This window comes from Chanos chanos, chromosome 3 (assembly GCF_902362185.1).
Source record: "Chanos chanos chromosome 3, fChaCha1.1, whole genome shotgun sequence".
NCBI classification, from domain to species: domain Eukaryota; kingdom Metazoa; phylum Chordata; class Actinopteri; order Gonorynchiformes; family Chanidae; genus Chanos; species Chanos chanos.
Genome location: NC_044497.1, coordinates 44953071 through 44980275, shown reverse-complemented (window position 1 = coordinate 44980275; position 27205 = coordinate 44953071). Strand labels below are relative to the sequence as shown.

The window sequence follows — 27205 nt, the reverse complement described above, 5'->3', positions numbered from 1 at the left end:
GTGACTGTGCTGTCTAGTCAAAGGATGGGAATGCATTTCCCAGCTTCTCAGGAGAATTAAGAATTTTTTTAAAAAATGATTTTATGCAAAAACGATTTATTTTATTGATTTTTACACCTTTGCTTGATGCAATTGAGTATTGATCTTTTTATGGAATATTTATTTCTTTGTCTGCAAATCCCTCTAGTGATGTTCTAAGATCCCTTTTTGTGTTCAGTGCCTAAAAACATTTTTCAGAAGACAAAAAAAGCAGCGGAAAAACTTGACGGAGCATACAGATAGAGGCACTGATCGAGAGCCAGGACTGCTGGGAATTTAAGATATATGATTCCTTGTTATCTTAAAAATCTTTGTCAAATGATGTAATTACATTGTAGCTACAAAAATACATAGAATTAACCTGTCTTTTGCCGAATGTCATTAGACTAGACTGGACTTACAGAGCTGGTCATGATATCTTGCTGGTAATTACCCCTCGTACAGCAGCACCAGCTTGAAACAGCTGTGTAATTATATTATATGAAAATGTTATCTTTTCAGTGTAGCTACGCATGCCACTTCAGAGAAAGCCAGGCCAACTTCAGAAATTGATTTTTGCTTGGTTTATTGAGGTTATGACTTCAAGGCATACAGTTTCACCAAAGTGTTACAAAAATAGCACAGAATGTTCCGGAGGAACCCACATTTGATCTGTTCAACATGCTGGTGACTCTACTGTGAAGAGAGAGAACCTGAGTACTGGTGATAATTTCATATTATATGATGTTAGCGCCTCAACTGTTAATAGATACGTGTGAAAAAGTAAACCTGTGCAAAGTGTTGATTTTACAGCAAGACAGAAAAACATGAGAAAAGTTAGTTTCTCACATGTAAACAGACAGGCACATGCGCACACGCACACACACACACACACACACACACATATATATATATATATATATATATATATATATATATATATATATACATGCACACATATTCATACTCAAAGACAAATTTAAACACTATTGTTCAGTCCCTGATCTTTCTCTTCCTCTCTGTCTCACTCTCTTTGTCTGTCTGTCTCAGTGACTCAGAGGAAGGGGACAATGGTAAAGGTGCTGAATCGGAAAGCAGTTCCCCCGGAGAGAGCTCATCTGGGTCGGAATCCGACTCTGAATCAGAACCGGACACAGACTCCGATTCTGGCACCGAACAGAAGAAGACAGTCAAGACTAAACCTGTGAAAAAGGTAGTGATGTGTACGTGTGCTCATATGTGTCTGTTTATGTGTGCGAAGTCTTTGTTTGGTGTCTCTAATCAATACAGACACACACACACACACACTGACACACACTAAACGCTTTTCCTTAATCTGTGAGTTTTTTCCCTAATTCTGTGTCCTTTGATGGCAATCATGCTGATAGTTTGCTTCTCTAACATGCCTGCATAGCCTTACATCACTGAGTGTAATACCACAGTGATCACATGTATATGACATCATCCTGTCACAGTCATCTGTGCCACCTCACTGTCACATAGAGAACCAAATCACAATTACACACACACACACACACACCGGGAGAGAGACAAGGGTTTGGATGGAAAGAGAGAACGAGAATCAAAGGGAAAAAGAGAGGGAAAAACATTAGAGCAGGTTGGAGAGGTGATCATACACATGTTGGTATCACTCAAAGGTGCACTTTGTCACATTTGATCCTGTATATTTGATTTTTGCATCCTTCACTGTTGAAAAGCCAAACATAACTCTATTGCTCTTCTCAATGTGTTCTGTACGCATTTCTCCTCACAGAGGCAGTACACGTCACGTTTCAGTAATGACCCTCACTGAGGTTAACATTGCACTTCCTAACAAATTTCCTCAGAGCCTCAGTAGGGCACTGTTACCCACATATTTTATAATTATGTTGCATATTCAGAATTACATGTAATTCCCACTTTTCTTCTTAGATTAGCAGTAATAGTAGAGAGTAATATCAATGAAAGTGCTTTTGTCAGCCCAATAATAATAATAGTAAGTCCAGATGTGATTTTAGCCCTCAAAGACTGACACATGAAAAACAACTGAAAAATCAATTCATCAATTTTTAAAAACTAAGGATTTTTTTCCTTCAAAAATCCATTGTCATGTATCAGTCATGATATATTAGTCATTATTATTGTCCTTATTCTTCTCTAGTCTTCTGGATGTAGGTGTCGTGTGATAGACGTCAGCACCTTATTTATTCATTCTCTTCCGTGGCATATACGCTCTCTACTGAACAATATGCCCCGACACTTTCATGACATAACTTTAAATGCTAAGTTATTTTTACTTAGCATTTTAAATGAGTGTTTACCTCCACTAAATATGATCCTGTAGTCTTTATGTAGCCAATTTTGTAAAAGTTCCCATCTCTTCTGGTCATCGTCTAATAGCAACATTAAAACTGAAATAATTATTTTTCTTCTAGGTAGAGGAGAAGCCTCAGAAGGAGATTTCTCTGCTGGATCTAGATGACTGTGAGTTTCCTCATTTGGCAGTTTTTCAAAGGCTATATTTATTTAGATACAGTATAGACAGCAGGTGAGATAAATGACAAGAGGTTTTCATTATGTTATATAGTAAACATAGCTGCTTGTTGACTACAAAAACATTGATTAACCTCACTTTCAAACATGTTTCCTAATGTGAGACGCATGTGTCTGCAGCCGTACCTGTTCATAACTGATGAAATATCTTCTGTGTCCATGTTCCATAAGCACTAAGATGACAGTCAGCGAGAGTGAGATGGTTTGTATGTGTATACGTGACACTTTGATTTTCATACACATATCACTCTCCTTTCATAGTCTCTCCAGCGCCTGTGACTGCACCCAAGACTTCAATCCTGTCTCCCAGCCTACTATCTGATCTGGATGGGCTATCTCTCTCCAACACCTCACCAACCATACAGGTTAGCCTGTCTGTCTGTAAGACTGACTCTCTCTCTCTCACCTCATTAACGATTCAGGTTAGCCTGTATGTCTGCCTCTCTCTCCAACCCCTCATTGACCAAGCAGACAAATTTGTCTGTCTCTCTGCCTGCCTCATTCACATTCGCCACACTGTCTGTCTGTCTCTCTCTCTGTCCGTACTCTCTGTCTGCATTTTTCCTTTCTTTCTCTCTTTCTGTCTGTCTTCCTGTCTGACTACTATGTGTCTATCTGTATTTCTGTGATTTTAACTGTCTATCAGCCACTTTTTCTTCTTTTGGATCTTGGCTTTCAGGCTTTGTATCACCATAATGTCCATTGTTTATGTCTAGTAGACATGTACCTTTGATTTAACGTGTATGTATTGACTAGTTCAACCATATTACGTGCCTTAGTCTGGATGACATCACAAAGGCTGTGTTCCAGTTCTGTCCAATCAACAGCAGGTCTGCAGCAACCTTCCCTTCACGTAAAAACATGCCTTTGTTGCCCTCCTGAATTATCACCCATCTCTTGAGAGAGTTTTATGATGAATCTGTGCTGAATTTTTGGTATTTTTCCGATGTAGGCTATAGTAAAGATGACTGCTGTTCTCTTTATTTGGAAATCCTCGTCAGGCTCTTTGTGTTCTTAGCTGACCTTTTGTCTACTGCTCGGCCTATTTCTTTTCCCCCCACAGGCAGGTACTGGTCATTTCCCCTTCTTCTCCTCTTCTTGTGTTCTCTCTAGTTCTTGTCATCTTTTCTCTCTGTCTGTATCTATTAAACCCTTCCCTCACTTTCTTCATCCCTCCATCTTGCTAGATCTCAATTGCTATTGTTTCTCTCATCTCCTCTTCTTCTTCTCCTCCAGTCAGTCAGTGTTTCCCTGGTGTCTTCGAGAAGTCAGTGTGTGTGATTGTTGACCTTTCTCTCGCTGACGGCTCTTTCTTCTCCCGTGAGAAATGTGTGCCAAGGTTGGGAGGGGGGTTAAAATTGAGCTTCAGGGGTCATTTCTCATCGAACACTAGCTCTGTTTCTCTGTTTCCCCTTTCACTATTGACTCACACACAGTCCCATAGTCACAATCTGATCCCTATGTAAAATAAAGACTATTGTGTTTCACAAGGCCATCTATCTATCTATCTATCTATCTATCTATCTATCTATCTATCTATCTATCTATCTATCTATCTATCTATCTGTCTGTCTGTCTGTCTGTAATCTACATATCTATTGAATCTATTTATCCATTTATAGACATGTTAAATGGCATCAGGTTTTCTCCAAATCTTTATCTTAATTTGCCGATTCTGCTCATGTTCAGAAAGCTCATGTTAACGTGACATTGAGCACTCTTCAAAATTACCTTGTAAATTTGCCTGTCAATCAGAGTTTTTTGCTGTGGAAATGTCAGTCTTTGTTATCCGAAGCTCTCAGACAACCAGGGAATAAGAAAAGCAGATAGAAATAATCAACAACTAATCTGTCTGGAATCATTTTCTCAGCAGTCTTAAAATGGCCACAGCGTCATTTGAAGTCGTAAGGTCAATACAAGCTTCGTTCATATGTATTTGATATGCATTAAAACCTTTTTGGCCTGGCTGTACTTTTTAAATGCCACATGTCCACAGGTTACTCATCTCTCATTGAGTTTCTCCAACCCTCTGTCCTGATTCCTTCATGGGAAAGAATAGTCTCCATACTGTTTCATTCTCCATCACATGTTTGTGTAGACTCCCAGTCACGTATGTCTTCACAACATCTACACAACTGCAAAACTTTTCAAATTCATTTATCTTCCCATATGTTCACATTTCGTCTTTGCAGAGGCTTATTCTACGCCTGTCCGTCATGCCAGGGTTACCTGGGTTACCCATATTACTGTGGGATGTTTGAGAGTTTGATTGACAGGCCCTTCAGAGGCGGGGTGTTTGCTGTTAGTCACAGGGCATTAGAATACTACCCACGATTCTCCAGGGCAGAGAGTAATCAGAACCTCAAATAAGGGCTGAAAATAGAGAGAGAGAAAGAGAAAGAGAGAGAGAGAGAGAGAGCAGGCTGATTTAAAGTCAATTCTATGCATAAATACATTACAGACCTTTGTAATCTTAGTCACATTGAGTAAACCCTCATCTCGATCACACATGCAGATACACTAAGACGCACACCACTGATGTGCAGAAACTCTTACTCATTGAAGAATGTACAATTGTAGATGGACTCACACTTAAATGTACAGAAACATGCACCAGTATATGAATTAATATGTTTGGACAGACACCAACAAAACACACACCGTCATTTGTCTTGCATCTGAAACCTGCTCTTTCTGTGTGTTTTGTGTGTGTGTGTGTGTGTGTGTGTGTGTGTATTTTTGTGTACTGTCTTTTCACAGATGAGTGTCTTGCTCTTTTTCCTTTCTCTCTTTTCTTTCCTGACAAATTACTGTATGGTTTTCAGAAATATTCAGATTCACAAGGTTGAGGGTCTTTGTGTGTGTGTGTGTGTGTGTCTTCCTGTAGGCGATTTGGGCAGGAATTCTAATAACATTTTGACATTAGTATCTTTTCAGAAATACTGTTTAAAGTCACTCCTCTCCCCCCCCCCTCTCTCTCTGTCTCTCTCCATCTTCAAGATCACACCATTCGGGTGGGGTCTGGCTGATAACTTTTCATTCATAATTAGGCTGTGGCGATTGGGGGACGTTTGGGGGGAAATTGAACTGTCATCGGGGGGCACAGGCGTTTGACCCCATCACGGAGAGAGGGAACGCGTCATAATTTGTTCATTTGGTGCCTATCAGACGGCCACCGGCACCTCCCTGACCTCAACGCCTCTGAGCGCGCTCAGTTCAGCCCTCATTATGACTCAGCAGCCCCACAGAAATGCAGTGGGGTTCTGCCCCCTGCGCCACCGCAGCTGTCAATCAAAAGCAACCACTCACGCGCGCACACACACACACACACCTCACACTCATACATACACAGGCACACACACACAGACAGACACATACCTCACACTCATGCATACACACACACACACACACACCTCACACTCATACATACACAGGCACACACACACAGACACACACAGACAGACACATACCTCACACACTTGCATACACACACACACACACACCTCACTCTCATGCATACACACACACACATATACATGCATACACAGAAGCATTCTTTCCTTCACACGCTCACTCTTACATATTTACTTACCTCACATGTATATACTCACACGTCTTACAGACACACTCATACACACACACACACACACGGTTGCTCATATAGAAAACAGCTGCAGACATAGAGCTCTTGCAGGGATTTTGGGTGTGTGATTTTCTCTCTGGTTTGTTCCTTACAGCGTGAACTGTATAAATTAGGTGAGACCTGTTTTGTCTTTTTGGTTGTAGTACTTCCTTTTGTCACAGTCAGCACCATTGCACTTAATAGATTTTTGTGAGCGTGTTTCATGTTATCTTTCTACTTAACCAGTCATTACATTCCTCCATCCTTTTTCTCTCTCTCTGCTTCTGGATGTGTTGCATCCTGCTTCTTCTGTGTGATGTGTCTTTAGAATAAACAGTGCAAAGACTACACCGGCAGACTCATACAAACACTCACAGGAGGCATAGGGAGACTCACACAAACACATGCAGGATGCATAAACGTGGTGTATTTACACATTCTCTCTCTCTCTCACATACACACATGCATGCACACCACAGAGGGCCATGGGAGACAAAAGCGTACGCTCTCACTATAATAAAGGTCACCTTTACTAGGATATTACCATTGTCATTTGGAAAGTGGAATCCAACGTCATTAGTATTTTCCTGCACGTGTATGTCAGACGGTGGCCTTTTATTGCATGAACCAAATGACAGTATAGAGTGCAGCACATACCATTTACAAAAAAAAAGGAACAGTAGGCCACAGTAAAGGGGTACGTTCCTTCACACTTATCAACAAATCACTCTATTGATCTCAGAGCAACTACACAGATCTACCGCAATCAATCAAACCTCAAAACACAAACACACTTAAGCTCTCCCTCTCTCTCTCTCTCTCTCTCTGACACACACTTACACACGCACAAGCTACTGCAATGCCTTTACAGTACGTCACACAATCCAAAAAGCACAAATGAATTACATTTGAAAGAGAAATAGAAATAGATTTTTAATACACCGCTCTCTCTGTTCAGCCTTTCTCCATAAATGAGGGTTTGGATTGAACTCTGTTGTTGCGGTGCATTTTGAGCCTGTCAGCAGGTTTCTCAGGTCATTTGACAGAAAGGATGCTGGTCTGGGGCGTTTGTTCGTTCGGGCTCTCTGAAGGTGACTGCGTTAACGTCATCCATCTCATGAGCTTCCTTTAAGCTGATCTGTAATGGAGCCTCTCAATCAACTTCCCCCTTCACTGTCAGTAGGACCGCAGCATCTCAGAGAGAGAGAGAGAGAGAGAGAGAGAGACAGACACCAAAAAAAATGTACAAGGAGGGTTGATAGTGTGTTTGACAGAGGAGTCAAGGTTACCTGCCTGCTCTTCTTGTTATTTACACTTAAGGGCTGCCTTGCAGGGCTTGGACTCAGCCGTGTGTGTGTGTGTGTGTGTGTGTGTGTGTGCGTGTGCGTGTGTCTGGGTGACGGGGGTGGGGGGGTGGTGCTGTTATATATTGGTGATGATAGGCTGTGTGCTCTGGGCTCTCTAGACTGGTCAGACCTTGAGAAATGTGGTGGTAGTGTGTGCGTGTGCGTGCGCACGCGTGTGTGTGTGTGTGTGTCTGTCTCAGACCTTGAGCATGGTGACACTTACAGACATTTCTCTCTAAGGTAAATCTAGGGTGTTTGGAGATGACAAACATTTATGGCCAGACATCCTGTCCAAAAAGACAGCCACAAATATACACCCAGCTGCCATGTGTGCCACAATGCAGAGTAATATGTTTATTTATCCGTGGTTGTTAATAGCTCGAGTCATGGGCCTGCTGTTTTTCATTCTGAATGCTCAAAACAGACCTCCTCTTTGGCCTCTGTCCAGCCCTTAGAGTAGATAAGGAAAGAACATATGCATTAATATGAAATTAATACATTTCAGTGACATACAGAGGAAAAAACGCTATTTATTGCAGTGATGTGATATTTGTCTAATGTGCAAGTGACAACTTTTTGGATCTGTTTTAAGTCCTGTTTCAGTTTCATAGTTCACATATGCATGCATGGACACACACACACACACACACACACACACTGAGCTACCCTATATCTTTCTCTTTCTGTACATATTTTGTGTCACTTACAGCAGTGGAAGAGATTTCTGCCCTGAACCGTCTGCATTCAGATGGCTTTGCTGCATTCACTTGTAGGGATTTGACGGAGTGTTTATTCGCTGGATTATCAGTGACATGGAGTTTTATCATTTTCGTCTTTTGCTGTAAACACTTTCATTTATTTACACCAGATTACTTCCCACTGTGTATATGAATGTGTGTTTGTGTTGGAATAGGGATGTTTAATTTTGTGCCCATTTTTAAAGTTAATTTAACTAAATGGTCTGAAGAATGTTTCCTGTGTGATCAGTAATAAATGTGTGCAGATTCACTGGTTAAACAAACTGTGCTCATGCAGATACATCTTCGTGTGTGTGTGTGTGTGTGTGTGTGTGTCTTTTCATGCATGGGTAACCCCGTGTGCTATTGAGTGCATGGTCACGGGTGTATGTTCACACATTTGAATGGATCTGAATTTGTGAATATGTTCTGGAAAGATGACTGCACTTCCATGAAGGCATCAGGCCATGCACGCACACTCAGGTGCCCCCAAAAATGGCAAACATCAGTCACTGTTTTCCATTGTCAGTCTCTCCCCCTATGACTGCTCCTTTAGGCACTCCAAAAACCAGCCTTTAAATATATTAACACTAATGTACAAGATATAAAACAACACAGCATTACTGTCCATCGCCGGCGGGAATTAGCCGTCGAGTCTCCTCTCCCCGTCCTTCATGTGCCTACTCTGCTTCTTTAGGGTATGCTAAAAAGAATGGTCCCTGGTTGAAAAGCTAAAAGCTTTGAATAATAAGAGGCAGAAGGGGAGTTTTGGCTTTCGGTGAACTTGTATTTTCATTCATTTAAAGCAGGTTTTGTCTGCCTCTTTCTGTAGTCTCTGCTTGCCCACTCCTCACTAATACGTCCAGCGTGTGGAGAGATTGGTCCAAATTGTCCTTTTGTGGAGAGATGGAGGAAAATGTTAAGAGAGGGGGTTTTTGTGTATGTGTGTGTGTGTGTGTATTTGCGAGGTCCCTACCATAGTGTTATGTATGTGCATTTCTGCTCATTTCACACATTACGGCTGTCTGCATACTACTCTGTCTCATTTCCTCTGTGCCCTGGGTTTGAAAGTCTGGTGTGTGTGTGTGTGTGTGTGTGTATGTGTGTATGTTTGTGTGCCATTACTCGTTCTCTTGAATTGCCCTATATCTGTGAGGATGCGTTTGTATGTTAATGTGAGCCCTGCATTATCAGTTTCTTTTTTTTTTAATCTTCCTTTGTGTTTTTATATATATATGTTGTCATTTCTGTTTCTGTTCGCTGAAGAGCGGTGTGAGCGTGTACGTTTTATCTGACACACTTTCTCTGTTTCCCTCCAGGTCAGTTCTCCAGTGTTTGTCCCAGTGAAATCTCATGAACTGCTCCACCGCATGACCGGTAAAGGGCTGACGGCACAGTACCATTTCCCCCGGCAACCCTGTATCTATGGCAACAGCATGGTCTCCGTCCAGCTCACACTGACCAACAACGCTGACCACGCGCTGGAAGACATTCACATCACAGAGAAGACGACCACCGGTCAAAAAATCCACCGCTTCAACCCCGTTGGTGAGTTTAACAACCCTGTCTAGCAGTGTACCGATGAGCAGACAAACCATGGAGGGATTCGCTCTGTACATTGAACAACCACTTTCACCAACTGGCACTTATGAACTAAACCACTGTGTTAGACTGCTTGTGTCAGTTGATGAATTTAACAGCCCCACCCACCGGTTAGACAAAGACAATAAATTTAATAAAAGTGATAAAAAAAAAAAATATTCAGAATACTAATATGAATGTAGGTTCTGTTATACATGTGACTGTGGCATATGTTTCTCTCCGTATGTTTGGAGTTTTTGGTGAGATAGCTATTCACCCTGTACTGTGTAGGGTTACCAATAGTCACCCTTCTCCCTCTTCACACACCCCTCAGATTATTCATATTAATCCAACCAATCTCACTCCAGGCACAGTATTGATCAGTCCAACTACTTCAACCTGCCAACACAATGCATACCTCTCTTTTCTCTCTTTTTGTCCTCATTCTCCAAAGCTTTGCTAATGTAGAAGACACGCAGACAAAGATTGAAATGATACGTTAACCAGTAATCACACAGAAAACCAGGCATGTGTCCTGCTGTGATGCTTACCATTCAAACACATTCTCCTGATTTAGAGCAGGGTGATTTGCTAGACCTATATGTGTGAGTGGAAAAGGGGAGTTGGCCAAATTTTGGTAGTAACTTACTCTTAGACTCAGATTGCGGCTGCTCTGATGAATTTCATTAAGCTAAATAATTGAAAGCATGACTGTCGATGTCATAAAACATATCAAAGAGTCAAACCTGGTTTCAGCAGTTTCTTTTGTTGAAATGATGCTGTTTGACAGGACAAGGTGCTCATAGGCTTTCTTTCATGCCACTCCAAGGTGCCAAAATTCTCTCTGTTGTAATCATGGCTCCGTGACAGTTTGATTAAATTTGACCCTTTGTCTGGTTTGGAGTGCTGCGTATTAGAGATCTTACACTAGTCTCTATTCTGTGTGAGATGTGATCTGGCATAGAATCATTCTCTGTGCTTGAAAAAAAGAGAGAACGAGAGAGAGAGACAAAGACAGAGAGAGAGAGAGAGAGAGAACATAGTACTTTTATAGGGCAGGGAAAAAGTTTGTACCTCGCACCCTTGTCTGTCCCTTTCTTTTCCTCTCTCTATAGCCTTTCATCTCATCCATTTGTCCTCCTGTCATACTCATCCCCTCTGTGTCTCTGTCTCTGACACTCTCTCCCTCTCGCTCTGTCTCTCTGATAAGCGTGGAGTTATAAAAACGTGATATTTTCTCTGGATCCCTTGCTATGTGAAATGAGATTGAAAGCTGGATTTCTCATACGTGCTGGCCTTGCTTTCTCAAGTAGAAAACACTAGTCACCCAGGTGCCTGTCTGTTCCACTCTAAAGACCCTGTCTCTCCTTCTCTCTCTCTCTCTCTCTCTCTCTCTCTCTCTCTCTCTCTCTCTCTCTCTCTCTCTCGGTCTCTCACACACACACTCAGAGCGACTGGAGCCAGAGGCGTCCATCACTGTGTCCATGGGCATTGACTTCAATGACTCCACACAAGCTGCCAGTTTCCAGCTCTGGTAAGGAGTTGTAACCTATTTGATCTCTGTGACCTGTCTCCTTAAAGACCTCCTCCTGTCAAATTTCACATTCTTCTGCTGAAAGTCTGTCCTTTAAGATCAATTCCACCGCTACAATTTAAAAAAACACTATATTCAAAAATCATAAGAAAGTTGTTTTTAGGTGCTCTTTGGGCTTATATTTATGGAGCTCTTTTCACGTCACTGTCGGCTCCACTGCAGGATTACTCCAGGCTACATTTTTATCTGCTCCTTTTGTTTTTGGGAGGTTTCCCCAAAAAATCGAGGGCATTGTGTCTGCTGGATTAGCTCCCTGAGTGTGTTTGCGTACACCCTGGGTATTTGTCAACATTCAAAAATGACACAGTGCAGAGGCTTGTCCTACCGCTGAGATTAAGCATTCACGTCTCAGCTGTGCACCATTTCCCATATAAGACCAGGGGTCTGAGAGAGAACTGCTGGCCCTGTGAAGGGGGACACTCAGCAGAGGTCAGATCATAGGACAGTCGAAACTGGGAAGAAAACTGTGGAGGGGAATGTATCAGGGAAAGCAGAGGATGTTTTAACTGTAGCTTTGAGAACCGAAGGGGATATTAGTATTATGTTCACTCATCTTCTGCTTTGTTACCGGTTCTAAGTGACGAGTTCTCCCTGTAAGTTAAATTGGCAAAATTTTTGCCACGACTTTCTAATGAAGAAAGTGCTTCCGTCCGCAGCTAAAAATTCAAAACATCAATCCCTGTGAAAACCCATGACTGGTTCCTAATCCAAAAAAACACCATTCATTTTGATTGTCATGACATACACAACATCCAGATGGAAACATACAAGAGATCCAGTAGGTGAACAGAAAAAGTCATTCATTTAAAACGCTAGAAATGATTACCTCTGTTGCTTAGCGGTAATGATACCGCGTTTAGGTTTTTTTAATAATCTAATTTGGAATGATTATTTTGCACTACATACCTTGTAATTGTTTTTTCTTTTTTCAATTACTGCGGCTTGCCCTTGATCAATATGGTGAAATGGTACTATGAATACCATCACCATAAATAGCAGTGCAGAGGACATTATACTGGGATTATTTCTAATGACCAGGCCAATGAGAACTCAATGACAGAGCTGACTTGGGTGGGTGGCAGGGGTCACATGTGGAACAGACAGTGCAACCATAGCTCAAGACCACAAACAAAGAAAGAGATAAGAAAAAAAAAAAAGGAGTGTGCACTTTTCTCAAAGGCCCCAAAACACTTATTCTTTATTCTTTTTACATCTTTGACTGAATTTTCCTTAACAGTCAGTCTCTTTATCTTTCCGTTCTTTTGCTGTCTACTCCATTAAACATCTTTTCTTTTTAACCTCCTATTCTTTTCTCCCGTCTTTTTCCCCTTGTGTCTTTCACCCTCTCCGTCCTCCTTGTAATGAATTAAATTGAACTCTGCAGTCTCTTGCTTGGAGTTTAACCTTTTGCTCTGATGTTTATCAACATTCTTCATGTTGTGTATGTTGTATTTGTTGGTGGCATTTTAATATGCACTCTCTTTCTCTCTCTGTCCTTTATACCCCTCTCTCTCTCCTCTCTGTACCAACCTGTTTGTTTTAGTTTCTTTTCTCCCCAACATGCCCCCTGCCATAGCTTCAAATGCGATTAATCCTTTTGGAATGTGATAATTGGCCTGTTCCAAAGCACAGAATGAAAAGCCATTGATGGCACAGGCGATCGATAACGTTATCAGAAAACTGCTTTGGGACAAAGAGGAATGGGCCTAATGAAGGCAGGGTGGGATCAATCAAGTCCAAAAGTGCCAATCACAACTGTGTGTGTGTGTGTGTGTGTGTGTGTGTGTGTGTGTGTGCGTGCGTGCGTGTGTGCGTGTGTGAGTGTGTGTATGCACTAAGCCAGACAGAGGAATGAGAGTTAATCAGGACTGAACTTTACAGAACAGAACAGTTTGTGCAACACAATCATGACTTAAACCATTTACAGAAATTTTTGGAATAAAAATCATCCCTGTAGCTTCCTTTTATAACAACGCTTTCCACAACTGTCATGACTTTTGAAATTGATGTATTGGAGACATCAAATGTTGAGTGTGATTTGTGTGTGCGTGTGCGCGAGCATGCGTCTGCGTATGTGTCAAGATGATGATTTTGTTGTGTTGTGTGTTTGTGTATCCCACAGTACTAAAGAAGACCAGTTTAGTGTATCCATTCATCCTGCAGTGGGGGAGCTATTTCTACCCGTCACCATGAGTGAAAAGGACTTCAGCAATGAACAAGGTCAGACTGAGCGCTGTGTGCTAATGCTAATGAGAAATGCGTGCTGTTATGACAATAACAGAGAGTGATGTCAAAATACTGTGATGCAGTATCACAATCTTTAATGTAAAGATTTGCTACGCGTTTCATGCTTATGTAAATGTATGATATATGTGGATGCCTTATTTAATCACAAGTCAGTGACATCAAGATTATATTAAGCACCACATTAACTTGAGCTGTATTGTAGTAACTTATTCAAAAGAAATCATATAATGCCCCATTCATACAGCTAATCAATGATAACAGGACTGGGTTATATATTACAAAGCAGGCTCATATATTACTAATATCTTACTCCAGTGTTCAGGAGTGTAAAATATTTCTCCATTGTCCAAAAAGTCCCAAACACTGTGGTATGTTACCTCAGTTTAGGCTAAATATCTCCTTTAAGGACTCAAGCTTAAACTTTGGTGAAAAATCCCAGCAGAACAAAACTGCACATGAACACCTAAATAATTGATGAAAAACCTAATGAAATAAACCTAAATAATAAATAAAAACCTAATGAACAGATAGGCTGTGTATTCAGTAAATGATTATGCTGTGGAATGAAATAATTTGTGTTCATTCCTAACAGTGCTGGACATTTAGTGAAAAGTCAGACTGAATACCATATCTGGTTTTCTAACTCGAGTGGAGAACAAGGGAGACAGTCTTTCATTTGCCTTGAATTTTCCTCACATTCTAGTCATTTGTCACTTTGTTGGTTTGACTTTTTCTAAATGGCTTAGTGTATGCTGTAAACTTGGGCTAATCTGGTCTTCAAAAGACTTTGCAAAATGAACATCTACTAAAAACAAGGCAAGATGTCTACACTGTCAAGGCACTTGGACCCAACACCATTGCTGCTGAACCACAGAGAACAGTGAGAGCATGCATTCACACACACACACACACACACACACACACATGCACACACACACAGGCCTGCCGCCCTGTCTCCTCTGGGTCGTGTATAGGTGACTCATATTACTCTGTATGTCCCTGGACGCTGCATGTTCTGATCAGACCTGGTTTGCTTAGTTGCTCCTCTGTTCATTCACACAGAACCATGAGCACAGCAACGTTTGGGCCGGTCCTGGTCGGGTCCACTGAGACCAGTCACACCTCCCTCCACCCCACCCAGTCTGAGGGTTACTACACACACGCGCACACACACACACACACACACCCCTGTGGTGTGGTTGATGAGCAGGCTGAGTGAATGTGGCAGCCGTGTATAGATGTGAAATAGAGCAGAGAGCCACGTCCAAATAAAGCAGTTTACATTTAAATTTGTTTATGTGAAATATGTGTAAACGCATAGGCTTCATTCTCCCCAGGCTCTAGTGTGACACACACATACACACTCACACACACTCGCACACTCACTCACTTGTCTCTCTGAATCTGCCTTTTGATATGAGAGGAATGGACAGGCAAATATTCCATGCTCGCACTTGTCCTAAAATCTCTCTGCACCCCTCCTGTATACTCCAGTGAAGCCTTATGGGTACCCAGAGCTGTGGAGACCACAGTGAACTTTTTGGCCCATGTCTCAGCTGCTTCCTTCACAAACTGATGGATGGCACCTCTTAAATATGGTCTAACACAAACGCAACTGATATACCATTTAACTGGTCACCTAATGATCATGGACCATAGTGTGATAAAGACACTTAATTTACATTTTCAGAATGATGTCTTCCTATTTTTGATGGAATATTCTGGAATAGAGCATCATGAGCTTCCAGTTTTAAACTAGAGTGGACCTTACTGTGGTCTTATGACCACCAGGGTCCTTAAAAGAGCAAAAGCTGGCCCCTAGGTTGCCCTGCTACATTGCCTGTACCAATTAATAATCCCATTTAATCTTGGCACTGAATAAAATAATTGCCTTTTAGTTTTATAGTTTTTTTTTAGGTCGTTTAACCGTGTTAAGCATTTGTATTTTATGCTTATTAATTTTAGTGCTTTTGGCTCTCCAAGTCATCTCTCTTGCCTTTTAGCCATAGAGACAATACAAGGCACTTAGCACCCTGCTGTGCTGAAGTGCTACTCCTGCAGTTAAATGAATCCTGATTGAGTTTATACAGCCATCCTTGATGCTACAAATTGCCAACAGCGATTTAAGGAAAAAAAAAAAAAAAAAAAAAAGAGAGAGAGAGGAGAGGGAAAAAAAAGAAAGGCGGTGCGGAGGAAAATAGAATGGAATAAAAAGAAAGCGGAGCTTGGTTAAACATGCTTTGCACCCATTAGGATGCTATGGTGCTTTACATTTGTGTATTAGCCAACCATAATGAACTGTGTGATCTTACAAAGAAACACTAGGTTTGATTTTTAATTTAAGTTGAGTGGATTCCTGCCTTGTCTTTTTAAAGCACCCGTACCCCTTTCTGAGAGAAACGCACGCCTGCGCGCACACGCATGCACACACACACACACACGCCACCACCCACCCACACATACACACACATGCACGCACACACACGCACACGCACACAGTTAATGAGCAGAATGGAGGGATGTAAATACATGTCAACGGCTGCTTCCTCTCTTGAGCGTCAACTGCCCCTCTATTTACACAAGAGGAACAGGAAGTGCTATGCTTTTTATAGTGCAATCATTTCATTCTTAATTGGGCCATGGCAGCAAAGGCTTTTAGCATAAGCGCTGTTGCATTCATTTATTCTCCATTTGCTTTTCAGTGGAGCTTAATGGCCAGTGTTTAAGCCCTAAGTGAGCACTCACGAGAACCCTGTTCTACGTTTATGTGTGTGTTTTAGACGTTTGCCGAGCTCCGCGTTCTTAGAACAGGCTCTCTATTTCTCGTACCCCTTGAGTTAAAACTCACCCTGAAGTGGCCTGCGGTTGTGTATGTACGTGTGGGTGTTTTTTTTTTTTTCTGTTTTTTTTTTTTTTTTCCTGAGGACGGACGTCATTCATTCCTTCTTTCTCGCTCTCCGAGAGACAGAGAAACATGCCATTTTCATTTTGCTGTGTTTGAGGGAATTAAGCCTTGTTGGACCTCTGTGAAGGGCCTTGTTAAGGAAATGTGCCTGTGTGTTTTGTGGGACGGCAATGGCTATTCACTAAGTCTGCCTCTTCATTTACAATGCAGCCTTTATGTCCTTCTGCTTATATTAATCTTAATCAGAAACAGTGCTCTCCCTCCACACTGAAAGAACATCTCTCTACTACAAATGGATGTTTTTTTAACCCCCTCCGCTCTCCCATTTAACTGCATATGAAGATGCCCCGAAGATGCACTCGCTTGCGCTCACACACACACACACACACACACACACACGCACTTCATGTGTGCGTGGAAAAAGGTTTTTGAGACTTCTTTTTTTAGGATAGACTAGATGTGAAATAACACGATGTGTTAGTCATGGGTTCTTTTTTTAGGGTAGACTAGATGTGAAATAACACAATGTGTTAGTCATGGGTTCTTTTTTTAGGGTAGACTAGATGTGAAGTAACACGATGTGTTAGTCATGGGTTCTTTTTTTAGGGTAGACTAGATGTGAAATAACACAATGTGTTTGTCATGGTCTCTTTTTTTAGGATAGACTAGATGTGAAATAACACAATGTGTTAGTCATGGGTTCTTTTTTTTAGAGTAGACTAGATGTGTTAGTCATGGGTTCTTTTTTTTTTCTCTCAGTCTTTTAAGTGACTGGCTATTTAAAACTGGTCACATGCACCTGTAATAACTCATTACCAACCTTTACCAACCAGCCCACTGCCATTTTTATACTACATACATATATATATATTCTTGAATGAATGCTTGAGTGTGGACCAAATTTTGTTCTATATTCATCAGAGAGAGTGAACCAGGCATTTCTCTTGCAGCTCTACTCTGTGTCATGTCCCCTTTTTCATATCTCGTAACTAGATCAGCTGTCTCAGCTGCTGTAGTGTACAGAGCCAAGCTTTGTTCCCTCATACTGATAGATCAAACCTATGCATTAATCCATGTGCTTTTTCTTTGTAATGTATCATTGCACTAACTGATTAGAGTTTGCCAAAACTACCAATAACACATTTGTAATTTATACATTAAATGTACCTCTTGTTAGCATTTTTGCTCGCTTGCAAGAACTTGCCAGTGGCTTCCAAATCCAAGTTTCTGTTGCCTAGCAACAGTGTGGTAATCGAACAGAACTGTCTTTATTTCAGGGTCTTGGCAGAATCTCAGCAAATGTACTAAATTATTTTTAATAAAAGTGCTAGCAGTATTACTGAGATTTGAACTGGCAACCTCAGTGATGAAGCTCAGTGTAATTTACTGCTGCACTACCTGAATGCGTGGAAGAAAAAGTTTCCTTTGTTTTCCTTTAATATTGTCTTTAAGATATAAACATCATCGCTCTGTGTTGGATCTCAGAACAACTGTTAACTGTAACGATATTCATAGCATGGCATGAACCTAAGCATCTTATTGCTTCAGTAAAATATTCTTATGTATTTGTTTCATAAGGTTGTAAACATGCTGTTTCCATGCAGGAAAACTTTTGGGCATGAATGAGTCCTCAGCAACTATCACCATGGGACCGGAGACCCTCTCAAGTCAGCCAGTCAGCAAGAAGGTGGTATCTGTTGCTAACATGGGTGTGGTCCCATCTAGCAGTGACAACACACACAGGTAAGAGACAGTCACCCAGAATAAAGAACTGTCCCTCCCAGTAACACCCTGCAGAATTCTCAGACACCATGTTGTAGGGAATACCAAGGGATGAATATGCGTGTAATCAGAGCACACAGAGTATACTCCTCCTCCATACACACAAAAATACCCAATGAATAATTGTACTCAGCAGCACTGCATTACCTGTTAAGTCAGACGAGTGTGTGTGTGTACATGTGACCTGTGTATGCGCCTGAGCCCGTAAGTGTGTGTGTGTGTATGTGTGTGTGTGTGTGTGTGTGTGTGTGTGTGTGTGTGTGTGTGTGTGTGTGTGTGTGTGTGTGTGTGTGTGTGTGTGTGTGTGTGTGTGTGTGTGTGTGTGTGTGTGTGTGTGTGTATGTGTGTGTGTATGTGTGTGTGTGTGTGTGTGTGTATGTGTGTGTGTGTGTGTGTATGTGTGTATGTGTGTGTGTGTGTGTGTGTGTGTGTGTGTGTGTGTGTGTGTGTATGTGTGTGTGTGTGTGTATGTGTGTGTGTGTGTGTGTATGTGTGTGTGTGTGTGTATGTGTGTGTGTGTGTGTGTATGTGTGTGTGTGTGTGTATGTGTGTGTGTGTGTGTGTGTGTATGTGTGTGTGTGTGTGTATGTGTGTGTGTGTGTGTGTGTGTGTGTGTGTGTGTGTGTGTGTGTGTGTGTGTGTGTGTGTGTGTGTGTATGTGTGTATGCGTGTGTGTGTGTGTGTGTGTGTGTGTGTGTGTCTGTGCGCGTAAGCATTTCTTTGAAACAACCACAAATCGGTATTGTGACTTTGGACAGAGATGATCTGCTGTCTCGAAGTGATGAACAGAAAGTTTTTTCTTTATTTGTTTCTCTCTTTCTTTCTTTCTTTCTTACCCCTCTCTCTGTCTCTCTCTCTCTCTCTCTTTCTTTCTGCTGAGTTTCTCATATAAGGCTCACATACTGATGGTCTGGATGTTGAGCAGGCCCAGCGACCCTCTCACACAGACAAAAGAGTGACTGAGTCGCTCGTTTGGATGACAGTGATTCAGTAATTTGATTATGAAATATGAGTGCATATGGAACAACCTTGCAGAGAGGGAGAAAGTCTCTCTCACAAGGACAGGGGCAGCACAGCGAGTGAGTGGAAATCAATGGAAGTCCGGCACAGGAAAGCCGAGCCACAAAAAGCCCATATTTCATTTGGAATAAGCAATAGTACAAATGAGACCATGCCATCAATCACTTTTCTGTTCCTGTAATGTGGAAGGGGGGGGGGGGGGGGGAGAGAAAGAGCAACTGCCACTCAACAACCTTGCCTCCCCACAACCCGGTCATTCAGCATTAGTCAGTTTTATGGCAGATACTCCTCCAGGCCTAGCCACCATCTCGTTCCCTCCCCAGGACAGAGTCACCCAGCCTCACAGCCCCCGCCGCGGCAACATAAAGACGCAGAACATTTGGTGGCGTAGAGCGGTATTTTGTGGTCTTGTTGGATTATGATTGAGTTGTTTTGATCCACACAGTGTCAGGATTTAATTGTTTTGTGAAGATTTTCAGCTGATGGAGGTCATAAGATGCCTTTCAATCATTAACTGGTTTGTTGTTAGTGTAAACCTATGTTCACTCAGTAATTGAGAGCAAAGCTGATTATTTATTTATTTAGCTATAAAATCTGTTTCCCAAAGAGACAGAAAACAAGTTAACACCGACACAGATAAGTCGCACACAAACTTATTGCTGCTTTATGTTACCTTTTATGTTTAAGTTAAAGTTAAGACTTCGTGTCAGGGTATGAAATGATCACATCAAGGTTCCTGATCGTTCCAGCCGTGTGAAGCGGCCGTGCATCAACAGACACAGTACAAGTCACAATCAGCCACTGTCTATGAGCAACACACAAGGTGTGTGTGGCAGATACACAATGTGTGTGTGGTGGTCTTATACTGATCTTACTGTGGCACAGACAGCTCCTGTGGCTGCTTGGTTTGTATTATGTCTCACTTGGAACTCGCTTTGGATAAAAGCGTCTGCTAGATGAATAAATATAATGTAAAAAAAGAAAAATTAATATTGTCTCAGAACTAGGATACAGTTCTACTACTGAGGTTGATTTGTACTATGTCAGCACTGGTTCTAATTTTTAGAATAAGGACCTCTGTACTTGGAGTGTTTAAGTATGTTAAAGAACCATTTTCTTGTGAATTTTTTTTATAGAGATGGAGTGGAGTATGTTCTGTAGTCTTAGATTGTGTTGGTGTGTCGGCCAAGCAGATGACGTGCAGAGGCCTTTTCTGTTTCTACTGGCTCTGCTGCGGTTCATCATTGCAGACACCAGGGGGCAACACTGCTTCTTCCAAATGTCACTGAGCAGCAGCCCAAGGAAAAAACACAAATTGATTGTGGAAATAGAAACAGGTAATAAATCAACAAGAAAAGCAAAAGTAGAAAACGCCGCTCTTCTTTACGGCAGTGAACAGGAGAAAACAGGCAAATCTGCTTTCTAGCTCGTCTGGAACAAATGTGAACAAACCAGTGATTTTCTTGAGAAGGGGTTTATAGACCAGTAATTGGAAGAATTTTGAGTGCTCTTTTCTGAATTATATTTTTCTTCCTGTCAGTCTTAATGCGTGTGGTTGGGTAGGTGTATAAGCATAATCTAAAAAATAAGACTATTCTTCCTAAAATTAGATTAATTTTTCAGGTAGGGAAATAACAGAATGGAGTCTAATATATGTTAGCAACCGTGCTACAGGGTCAGTACGATTTCCATGTTAGGGTTGGACCTCCATTTGTTTGTGCTTTCTGTATTTGTCTCTATTGGTGAAGGCACATTATCATAATTCGGTGTCTGGGGAAATGTTGCTCTTTGTTGACTGAATGATAAGTGGTCTATTGGATGGTTCTGTGTAATGGTAAAAGAACATTGCATGGTTCTTGCACACTTGTTTGCTTTTGCCCTAAAACATTTCACAGAGAGATTCCTCAGTGTTAGTGTTCGCTAAATTAAATGCCTTATAAAGATATAAATGTATATCCCCTATCAAATGCCTTAAAATGCATGTATTCCCTCCTAAACAATGCCCAAAACTTAAGACCTTGGTCTTACAAGTTTTGTTTTGGAGGCCAACATCAACATATCGGACTTCAATGGGAATCAGAAATCTCACTAAATGAAATGACATGTCAAACTTCCATACCGACGCCAGAAATCTAGAAATTTAGCGACGACATACAGAAATAGTTTATTTGTCGTTTGACGTGGACCGTGTTTTAATGCGGCTCTGCTCTGTCTGCGTTCCCTGAGGAGTGAATGAGACCTGAGTGAGGGGTGTCCTTCGTACACACAGAACAGATGGTCAGCCGGTCACCTAGATTAACCCCCATTAGAGGAGAGGGCTCTCCCCTGGCTTTACACACAGCCACCAGACAGACCACACCACCTGAGAGGGACTGGACGCTCCTGACCAGAGCCACTCCACTCATCCTGCACCAGGCGCAGATCTGCTCCTCAAGTAGGGATCAGCTGGAGGAGAGGAAAGTGGATGACATGAAGGGAGAACACAGGAGAGCAGGGGAGGAGAGGAGTAGAAAGAAAAAAAAGAGAGGAGAAGAGGTTTGGAGGAGGAGAGAAGAGTAGCTACTTTTGCGTTTGTGCACAGACATGTGTTTTGTCCGAGAAATGTCTGCATCTTCAGTGCCTTAAATTCTGTTATTAAATTCTGTTATTATTACTGATTGACAGTACATCCATGGGACACCATATCACTGATGGTATTAGGAAATATTTCGCTTTCCTTTCGGTCCAAATGAAATTGTACATTTCACCGAAAGATTGGTATCATATATAGTTAATATCATATATAGTTAATCGTTAACTCGTAGTTGAGTTGAACATCTGGCCTGTGAAATTAGCCGTCTGGACTGTAAATTCATAACCTTAACACTGAGTTCAACCACCCCGACAAACATTCATGAATGATTAAAACTCATAGTCTTGACAAGGATCTGTATGTTTTATTAGCCATGGCAAGAGGCTTTTAATGATGAAGTTTAGACTGGGATCATTTGAATGTATTATGCATAGTGTTTGTATCTGTTCTGAGCTTATACAGACACAGTCAACGACAAACCATGTGATAGAGTTTATATGGCCGTTTTAGAGCATAATACCGCTGTAATAGTATTGAATGTTTGAGTAAAGGTTGAAAGAATGTATTGGATTCACACTAAGACAGTTCAGGGTTTCTCTGTAAGGATATGGGCTTATCTTATCTCAGTTTAAAGATTCACAAGTCAGTCTTTAAGGTTGTATGCAGAGGTGACTGACTCCCTGTTAGAGGAGATGGAGGGAGAGGAATAGAGGGATCAAGAGAAGGAGAGAGAGGTGTTTTTTTTCCCATAGAGAAGGAGAAGCAAGAATAATTGGGAGAGCGATGCTTAGTGAGTGGCCAGCAGATCGATGGCAATCCTACTGCTCTAAGTCAGGGGGGTTATGCTGCTTTGCTTTTCTCTCCATAGTCTGCAATTAATGTTCTGTTTAGGGAGAGACTGAAGAGTGACCACGAATACCAATGACCCTTTTATGTCCTACTCTGGCCTGTGCAAAGCCAATCAGCCCACTGCTTCTCTCTCTCTCTCTCTCTCTCTCTCTCTCTCTCTCGCTCTCTCTCTCTCTCTCTCTCTCTCTCTCTCTCTCTCTCTCTCTCTCTCTCTCTCTCTCTGTGTGTTTGTGTGTGTTTGGGTAATACAGTTTGAAAGAGCAAAAAATGTGCATGTGAGAGAGAGAGATGGTGAAACAAAGTCACTACTCATTTTCAAAACTTGCCCATCACTTATATAATGAATGTCTGTTGGTCTTTTCTGTGTGTGTGTGTATGTGTAAGCTTGTGTGTGTGTGTGTGTGTGTGTAAAAGAGAGAGAGAGAGAGGGATTTGAGGGCTTAACTTTTAAGGTCATAGATCTTATCCCAAGACAGGAGGCCCTGTATGCTGCATGTCCCATAAACGCATACATGTACACAAACACACACCCACACACACTGTGTGTGTGTGTGTGTGTGTGTGTGTGTGTGTGTGTGTGTGTGTGGCTGTCTGCCTGAGGGCTGCATTAAGTAGCTGAGTAAATAAGAGATTTATAAGCTAAACCCATTAGCCCAGCCACAGGGGGCTATTATACAGAGATCAGCTCCCGCTGACAACCACAAAGGCCAAAAGAACACTGGCCTTCTGACAGTGATGATATACTGTACCTGAGAGTGTGTGTGTGTGTGTGTCTGTGAGGGAGGGTGTGTGTATCTGTGTTTACGGCTGTGAGTAATCGTAAGTAGGAGAAAGTAAAAGAATAAAAAAATAAAAAATGTCAAACTTTCAACGCAATGTAAATAAATCTGTTTTTTAATAGAATAAATACAACCTCATGTTTATAATCTTTCTTTGCATTGTGATTTCAATTTTGTTGTTGTTGTTGTTGTTGTTGTTGTTATTATCAGATAACAGATGCGGACGTGTGTGTTAGAGAAGGATTCTGGTAGAGTCTGTTTCCTGCTGAAGTGGCTAATATTTTAATTAGAGTTGAGAGGGGATCTCTGATAAACTCCCACTCTGCAGTTAGTGCTAATGAGGCAAGTCCCAAGGGGAAGGCCCTGTGGTTTGGCCTGCGTGTGGGAGACAGAGCGTGCGTGAGGCGCTCCATCTTGGCTCCGTTGGGTCTTTGTGTCACACATAATCAGTGGTCACTGTGGGTGTGTTTGTCAGTGTTAAACACATACTGGTCTGTCTGTTTATGTCAGCACTAAACTGTAGACCAGTCTGTGGCTGTGTGAGTTAGTGTTTGATAGCATTTGATGCTGAACAAATTTTGAGTGTCTTACTACTGTGTTTGTGGAAGTGTGTGTGTGTGTTAGTAGGAGTTGTGTGGCGACCCTCGTGTGTAGCCTGGTGCGACGCTGAATGGGAACCAATATGCATGTGTAGTGGAAAATGGGAGGGGTGTGTGGGGGGCACCAAATGGGATCAGTGTGTGTGTGGTGCTAAACGAGGGCACTGGTGTGTGTGTGTGTGTGCTAAGTGTGGACCATTGTTGGTGGAGATGGGGTGTTAATAGAAGCAGATGGCTAAATTTTAGACATGTGGGTCCCCTCCAGTGACAGTATAGAATGAGAGATGGATGGATAGAAAGAGGGAGAGAAATACAGAGGGGAGGAAGGGGGGGGCAAGACTGGCCCTCTTGCCCTAAGTGAAGGGTCATCCCGGGTCAGGGCCCTGCCAGGCGCCAGTTAGCACTTCTCATGGGATTCATGTGTGACCCAACGCAGTCTGTCTGTGGTGTTTCCAAGGAGACGGGACACTCAGAATTCTCCCAGTGTCCTAGACAGAACTGGTGGTGAGGCTGTTGCCTCTTCAGTATCACAGACACACATACACGCACATTCACACACAAACTTTCTGTGTCTTTCTTTCTTTTAAACACATGCACTTGGATGCACACAGATAAGTTCAGTTCACAATTACTCAGTGTTATGCACGAACACACAATCTAACAGATCACAGAAAAACCTTTCGCTAAGTCTCTCCTTCACTTGCTCGCTCTCTCTCTCTCTCTCTCTCTCTCACATCCCCTCACTTGCCTGCACACACGCACACCCTCTTCCTGCCCCCTGACCCCTTCTCTCTGTGTGGGAGCAGGGTGATCGTTTTTGATTGACAGGCGTGTGTCCCTCTGCCCCTAATAGCTTTTTAATCAGCTGGGATAATAGACTGCCTGCTCTCCACTTCACGCACATAGATCCAGACACGTGTGGGAGAGTGCACACACACACACACACACACACACGCACGCACACACATGCACACCTTTTTAGAGAGCTAAGGCTGTTTGTGTTTTTAAAATCATTGATGCTGCATTTTCATTGGCTAAATACATATTACAGAGATGGTTTTCCGGCTGGTGATTGGCAAAAATGATTTAAATATTAGAAAAGAGACAGAGTGTGAGATATACAGCTTTGACAAACTTTGATTTTTCCCTTGTTATTTTTTTCTTAAATAACTTATCAGATTTCTGTTTACTCCGCCTTCTGTATTCATCCATAGGAAAAAAGATTTCACCCATAGCTAGTATGATTTCAGCCCATTCCTCTCATTTCTGTGCTCATTTGGTCGTCACAAATATGCTTTATATGAATTTTGTATGTGCTTTCAATCACTCACACTAGACAGGGCCTAGATTCTCTTTATGTTTTGTGGCCAAGTTACGCTGTGTGCATCTTAGACAGTTATGCTGTAACTTTGTGTATTTGTGTGTGTGTGTTTGTTCTGTACAGGTTTGCAGCCAAGACAACCAGTTCCGGTACCTTGGTGTTGGTCTCAGTAGTGCTGAAGGACGATGATACGGCCCAACTCACCGTAAACACAGAAAAGACCGTCATTGGCTCCATGTTGCTGCGCGACCTCAAAACCGCCCTGACTCAGGCGTAGGACACCCCCCTCCCTCCCCAGGTCTTTTAATGCAAGCAAAATCATCGTGAGACAATTTTGAGAAACAGAGAGAGTGAATTGATGGTACATATTGTATTCTTACCCTACTGACAGCTAACAGACACCCACTCATTTAAAAGGAACACTGACAGAAAGTTTAGAAAGTCAATACTGAGAGGAGAAGATCTGTAACTCTTGCTGTTCTGTTTGAGGTTGAGCACAGTAATAAATTCTAGTTTCCTTGATATGTTTTTACCCTGACACAGAATGTGTGAAACAGAAAAGATATATCAAAGTGCTATACTGTGAACTTTTACTCTCATTTTGCCCTTTTAGTATTTACTGTCATTGATTTGTAACTTGTTACAAAGGTGTTTTTTTTGGGGGGGTTTGGTTTGGTTTGTTTTTTTTTAATTCCCCTATTACCATCGACCTACAGACTACAGCTGCAGTTCTGTACTCACCTGTAGTTCTTTAGCCTTGCACTTAAACAGTGTACTGTACTAAAAATTCGTATATTAATTGTACAGTTTCGGAGACAATATGTTTTTCTGCAGCGGTGATATTCATGAGCACATACCTTTTTCTGTTAGCTTGGATTTGCCTGTGCTTGGATTTGCCCGTGGCAAACTGTCCACATTAGCAAACAGGCAAAATAAGGTAGTGTGCAGTTGACATTCTGAGCCCCACAGCTGTAGCAGTGGCCACGTCACCAGTCCCATTCCATTTACATTAACAATTGAAACCAAATGTTCTGTTTGAATCACTGAAATTATTGAAACTGATGAAAAGCTAACATGCCATGAATGTCCGCCATGTCGGAGAAAAACCTGTTCTCGAGTCTTGTTCTTGTCATTTGCGTCACTTTAATGTTCCTGCTCAAGTAATGACATTGAGGGTCTAGATAGAAACCTTTGAATCACTTCATGGCCAGGGAAAGAATAAAACAATTAGGTTTGTTCTTTCCGACCTTAAAAACATTGCCACAGTAGTCTTCTCCTCTCAGTGATGGATCACCACCTACTGCAGGTTCATTCCAAACCCTGAGTCTTTTATACCAGTGAAAAAATCCATGTGAAGTGCCTTTCTGAAATGTGTAAAAAAAAAAAAAATGGAGTATCAAAAAGAAACACAAGCAGTGATGCATTGATGTCTGTATAAGTTGTCATACACAAGAGAAACTGAATAAAACTGGAGATAAAAAAGAAAAAACTTGACTTGTCATTATTTTTAGAATTCTCGCTGCTCTTTTACTTAGAGAATCATGTTATAATTTATGGATTTTCTCTAGTTGCCTTCTGTCTGGTGTTAGTATCTTTAGAATTCTGGAAGTTGTCTGTGGCAACCAAGATATTTAGAAATTCTGTCATGGAATTTAGAAGGTCATGACCGAATGTTTAGGT

At 41.7% G+C, this 27205-nt stretch overlaps 1 protein-coding gene across 2 annotated transcripts in view; it reads left to right on the top strand.

Annotated features, from left to right (window-relative positions):
• ap3b1a (adaptor related protein complex 3 subunit beta 1a) overlaps positions 1-26988 on the top strand; it is a 62231-nt gene extending 35243 nt beyond the window's left edge. For both annotated transcript variants that reach the window (XM_030768875.1, XM_030768876.1), the window contains 8 exons: positions 1069-1231; positions 2454-2502; positions 2833-2936; positions 9596-9824; positions 11307-11391; positions 13574-13671; positions 18208-18346; positions 25649-26988. In XM_030768875.1, the coding sequence (XP_030624735.1) occupies positions 1069-1231; positions 2454-2502; positions 2833-2936; positions 9596-9824; positions 11307-11391; positions 13574-13671; positions 18208-18346; positions 25649-25802 (1021 nt within the window). In that variant the 3' untranslated portion in view covers positions 25803-26988. The remainder of the gene's footprint in view (positions 1-1068; positions 1232-2453; positions 2503-2832; positions 2937-9595; positions 9825-11306; positions 11392-13573; positions 13672-18207; positions 18347-25648) is intronic.
• Positions 26989-27205: the final 217 nt, after the last annotated feature.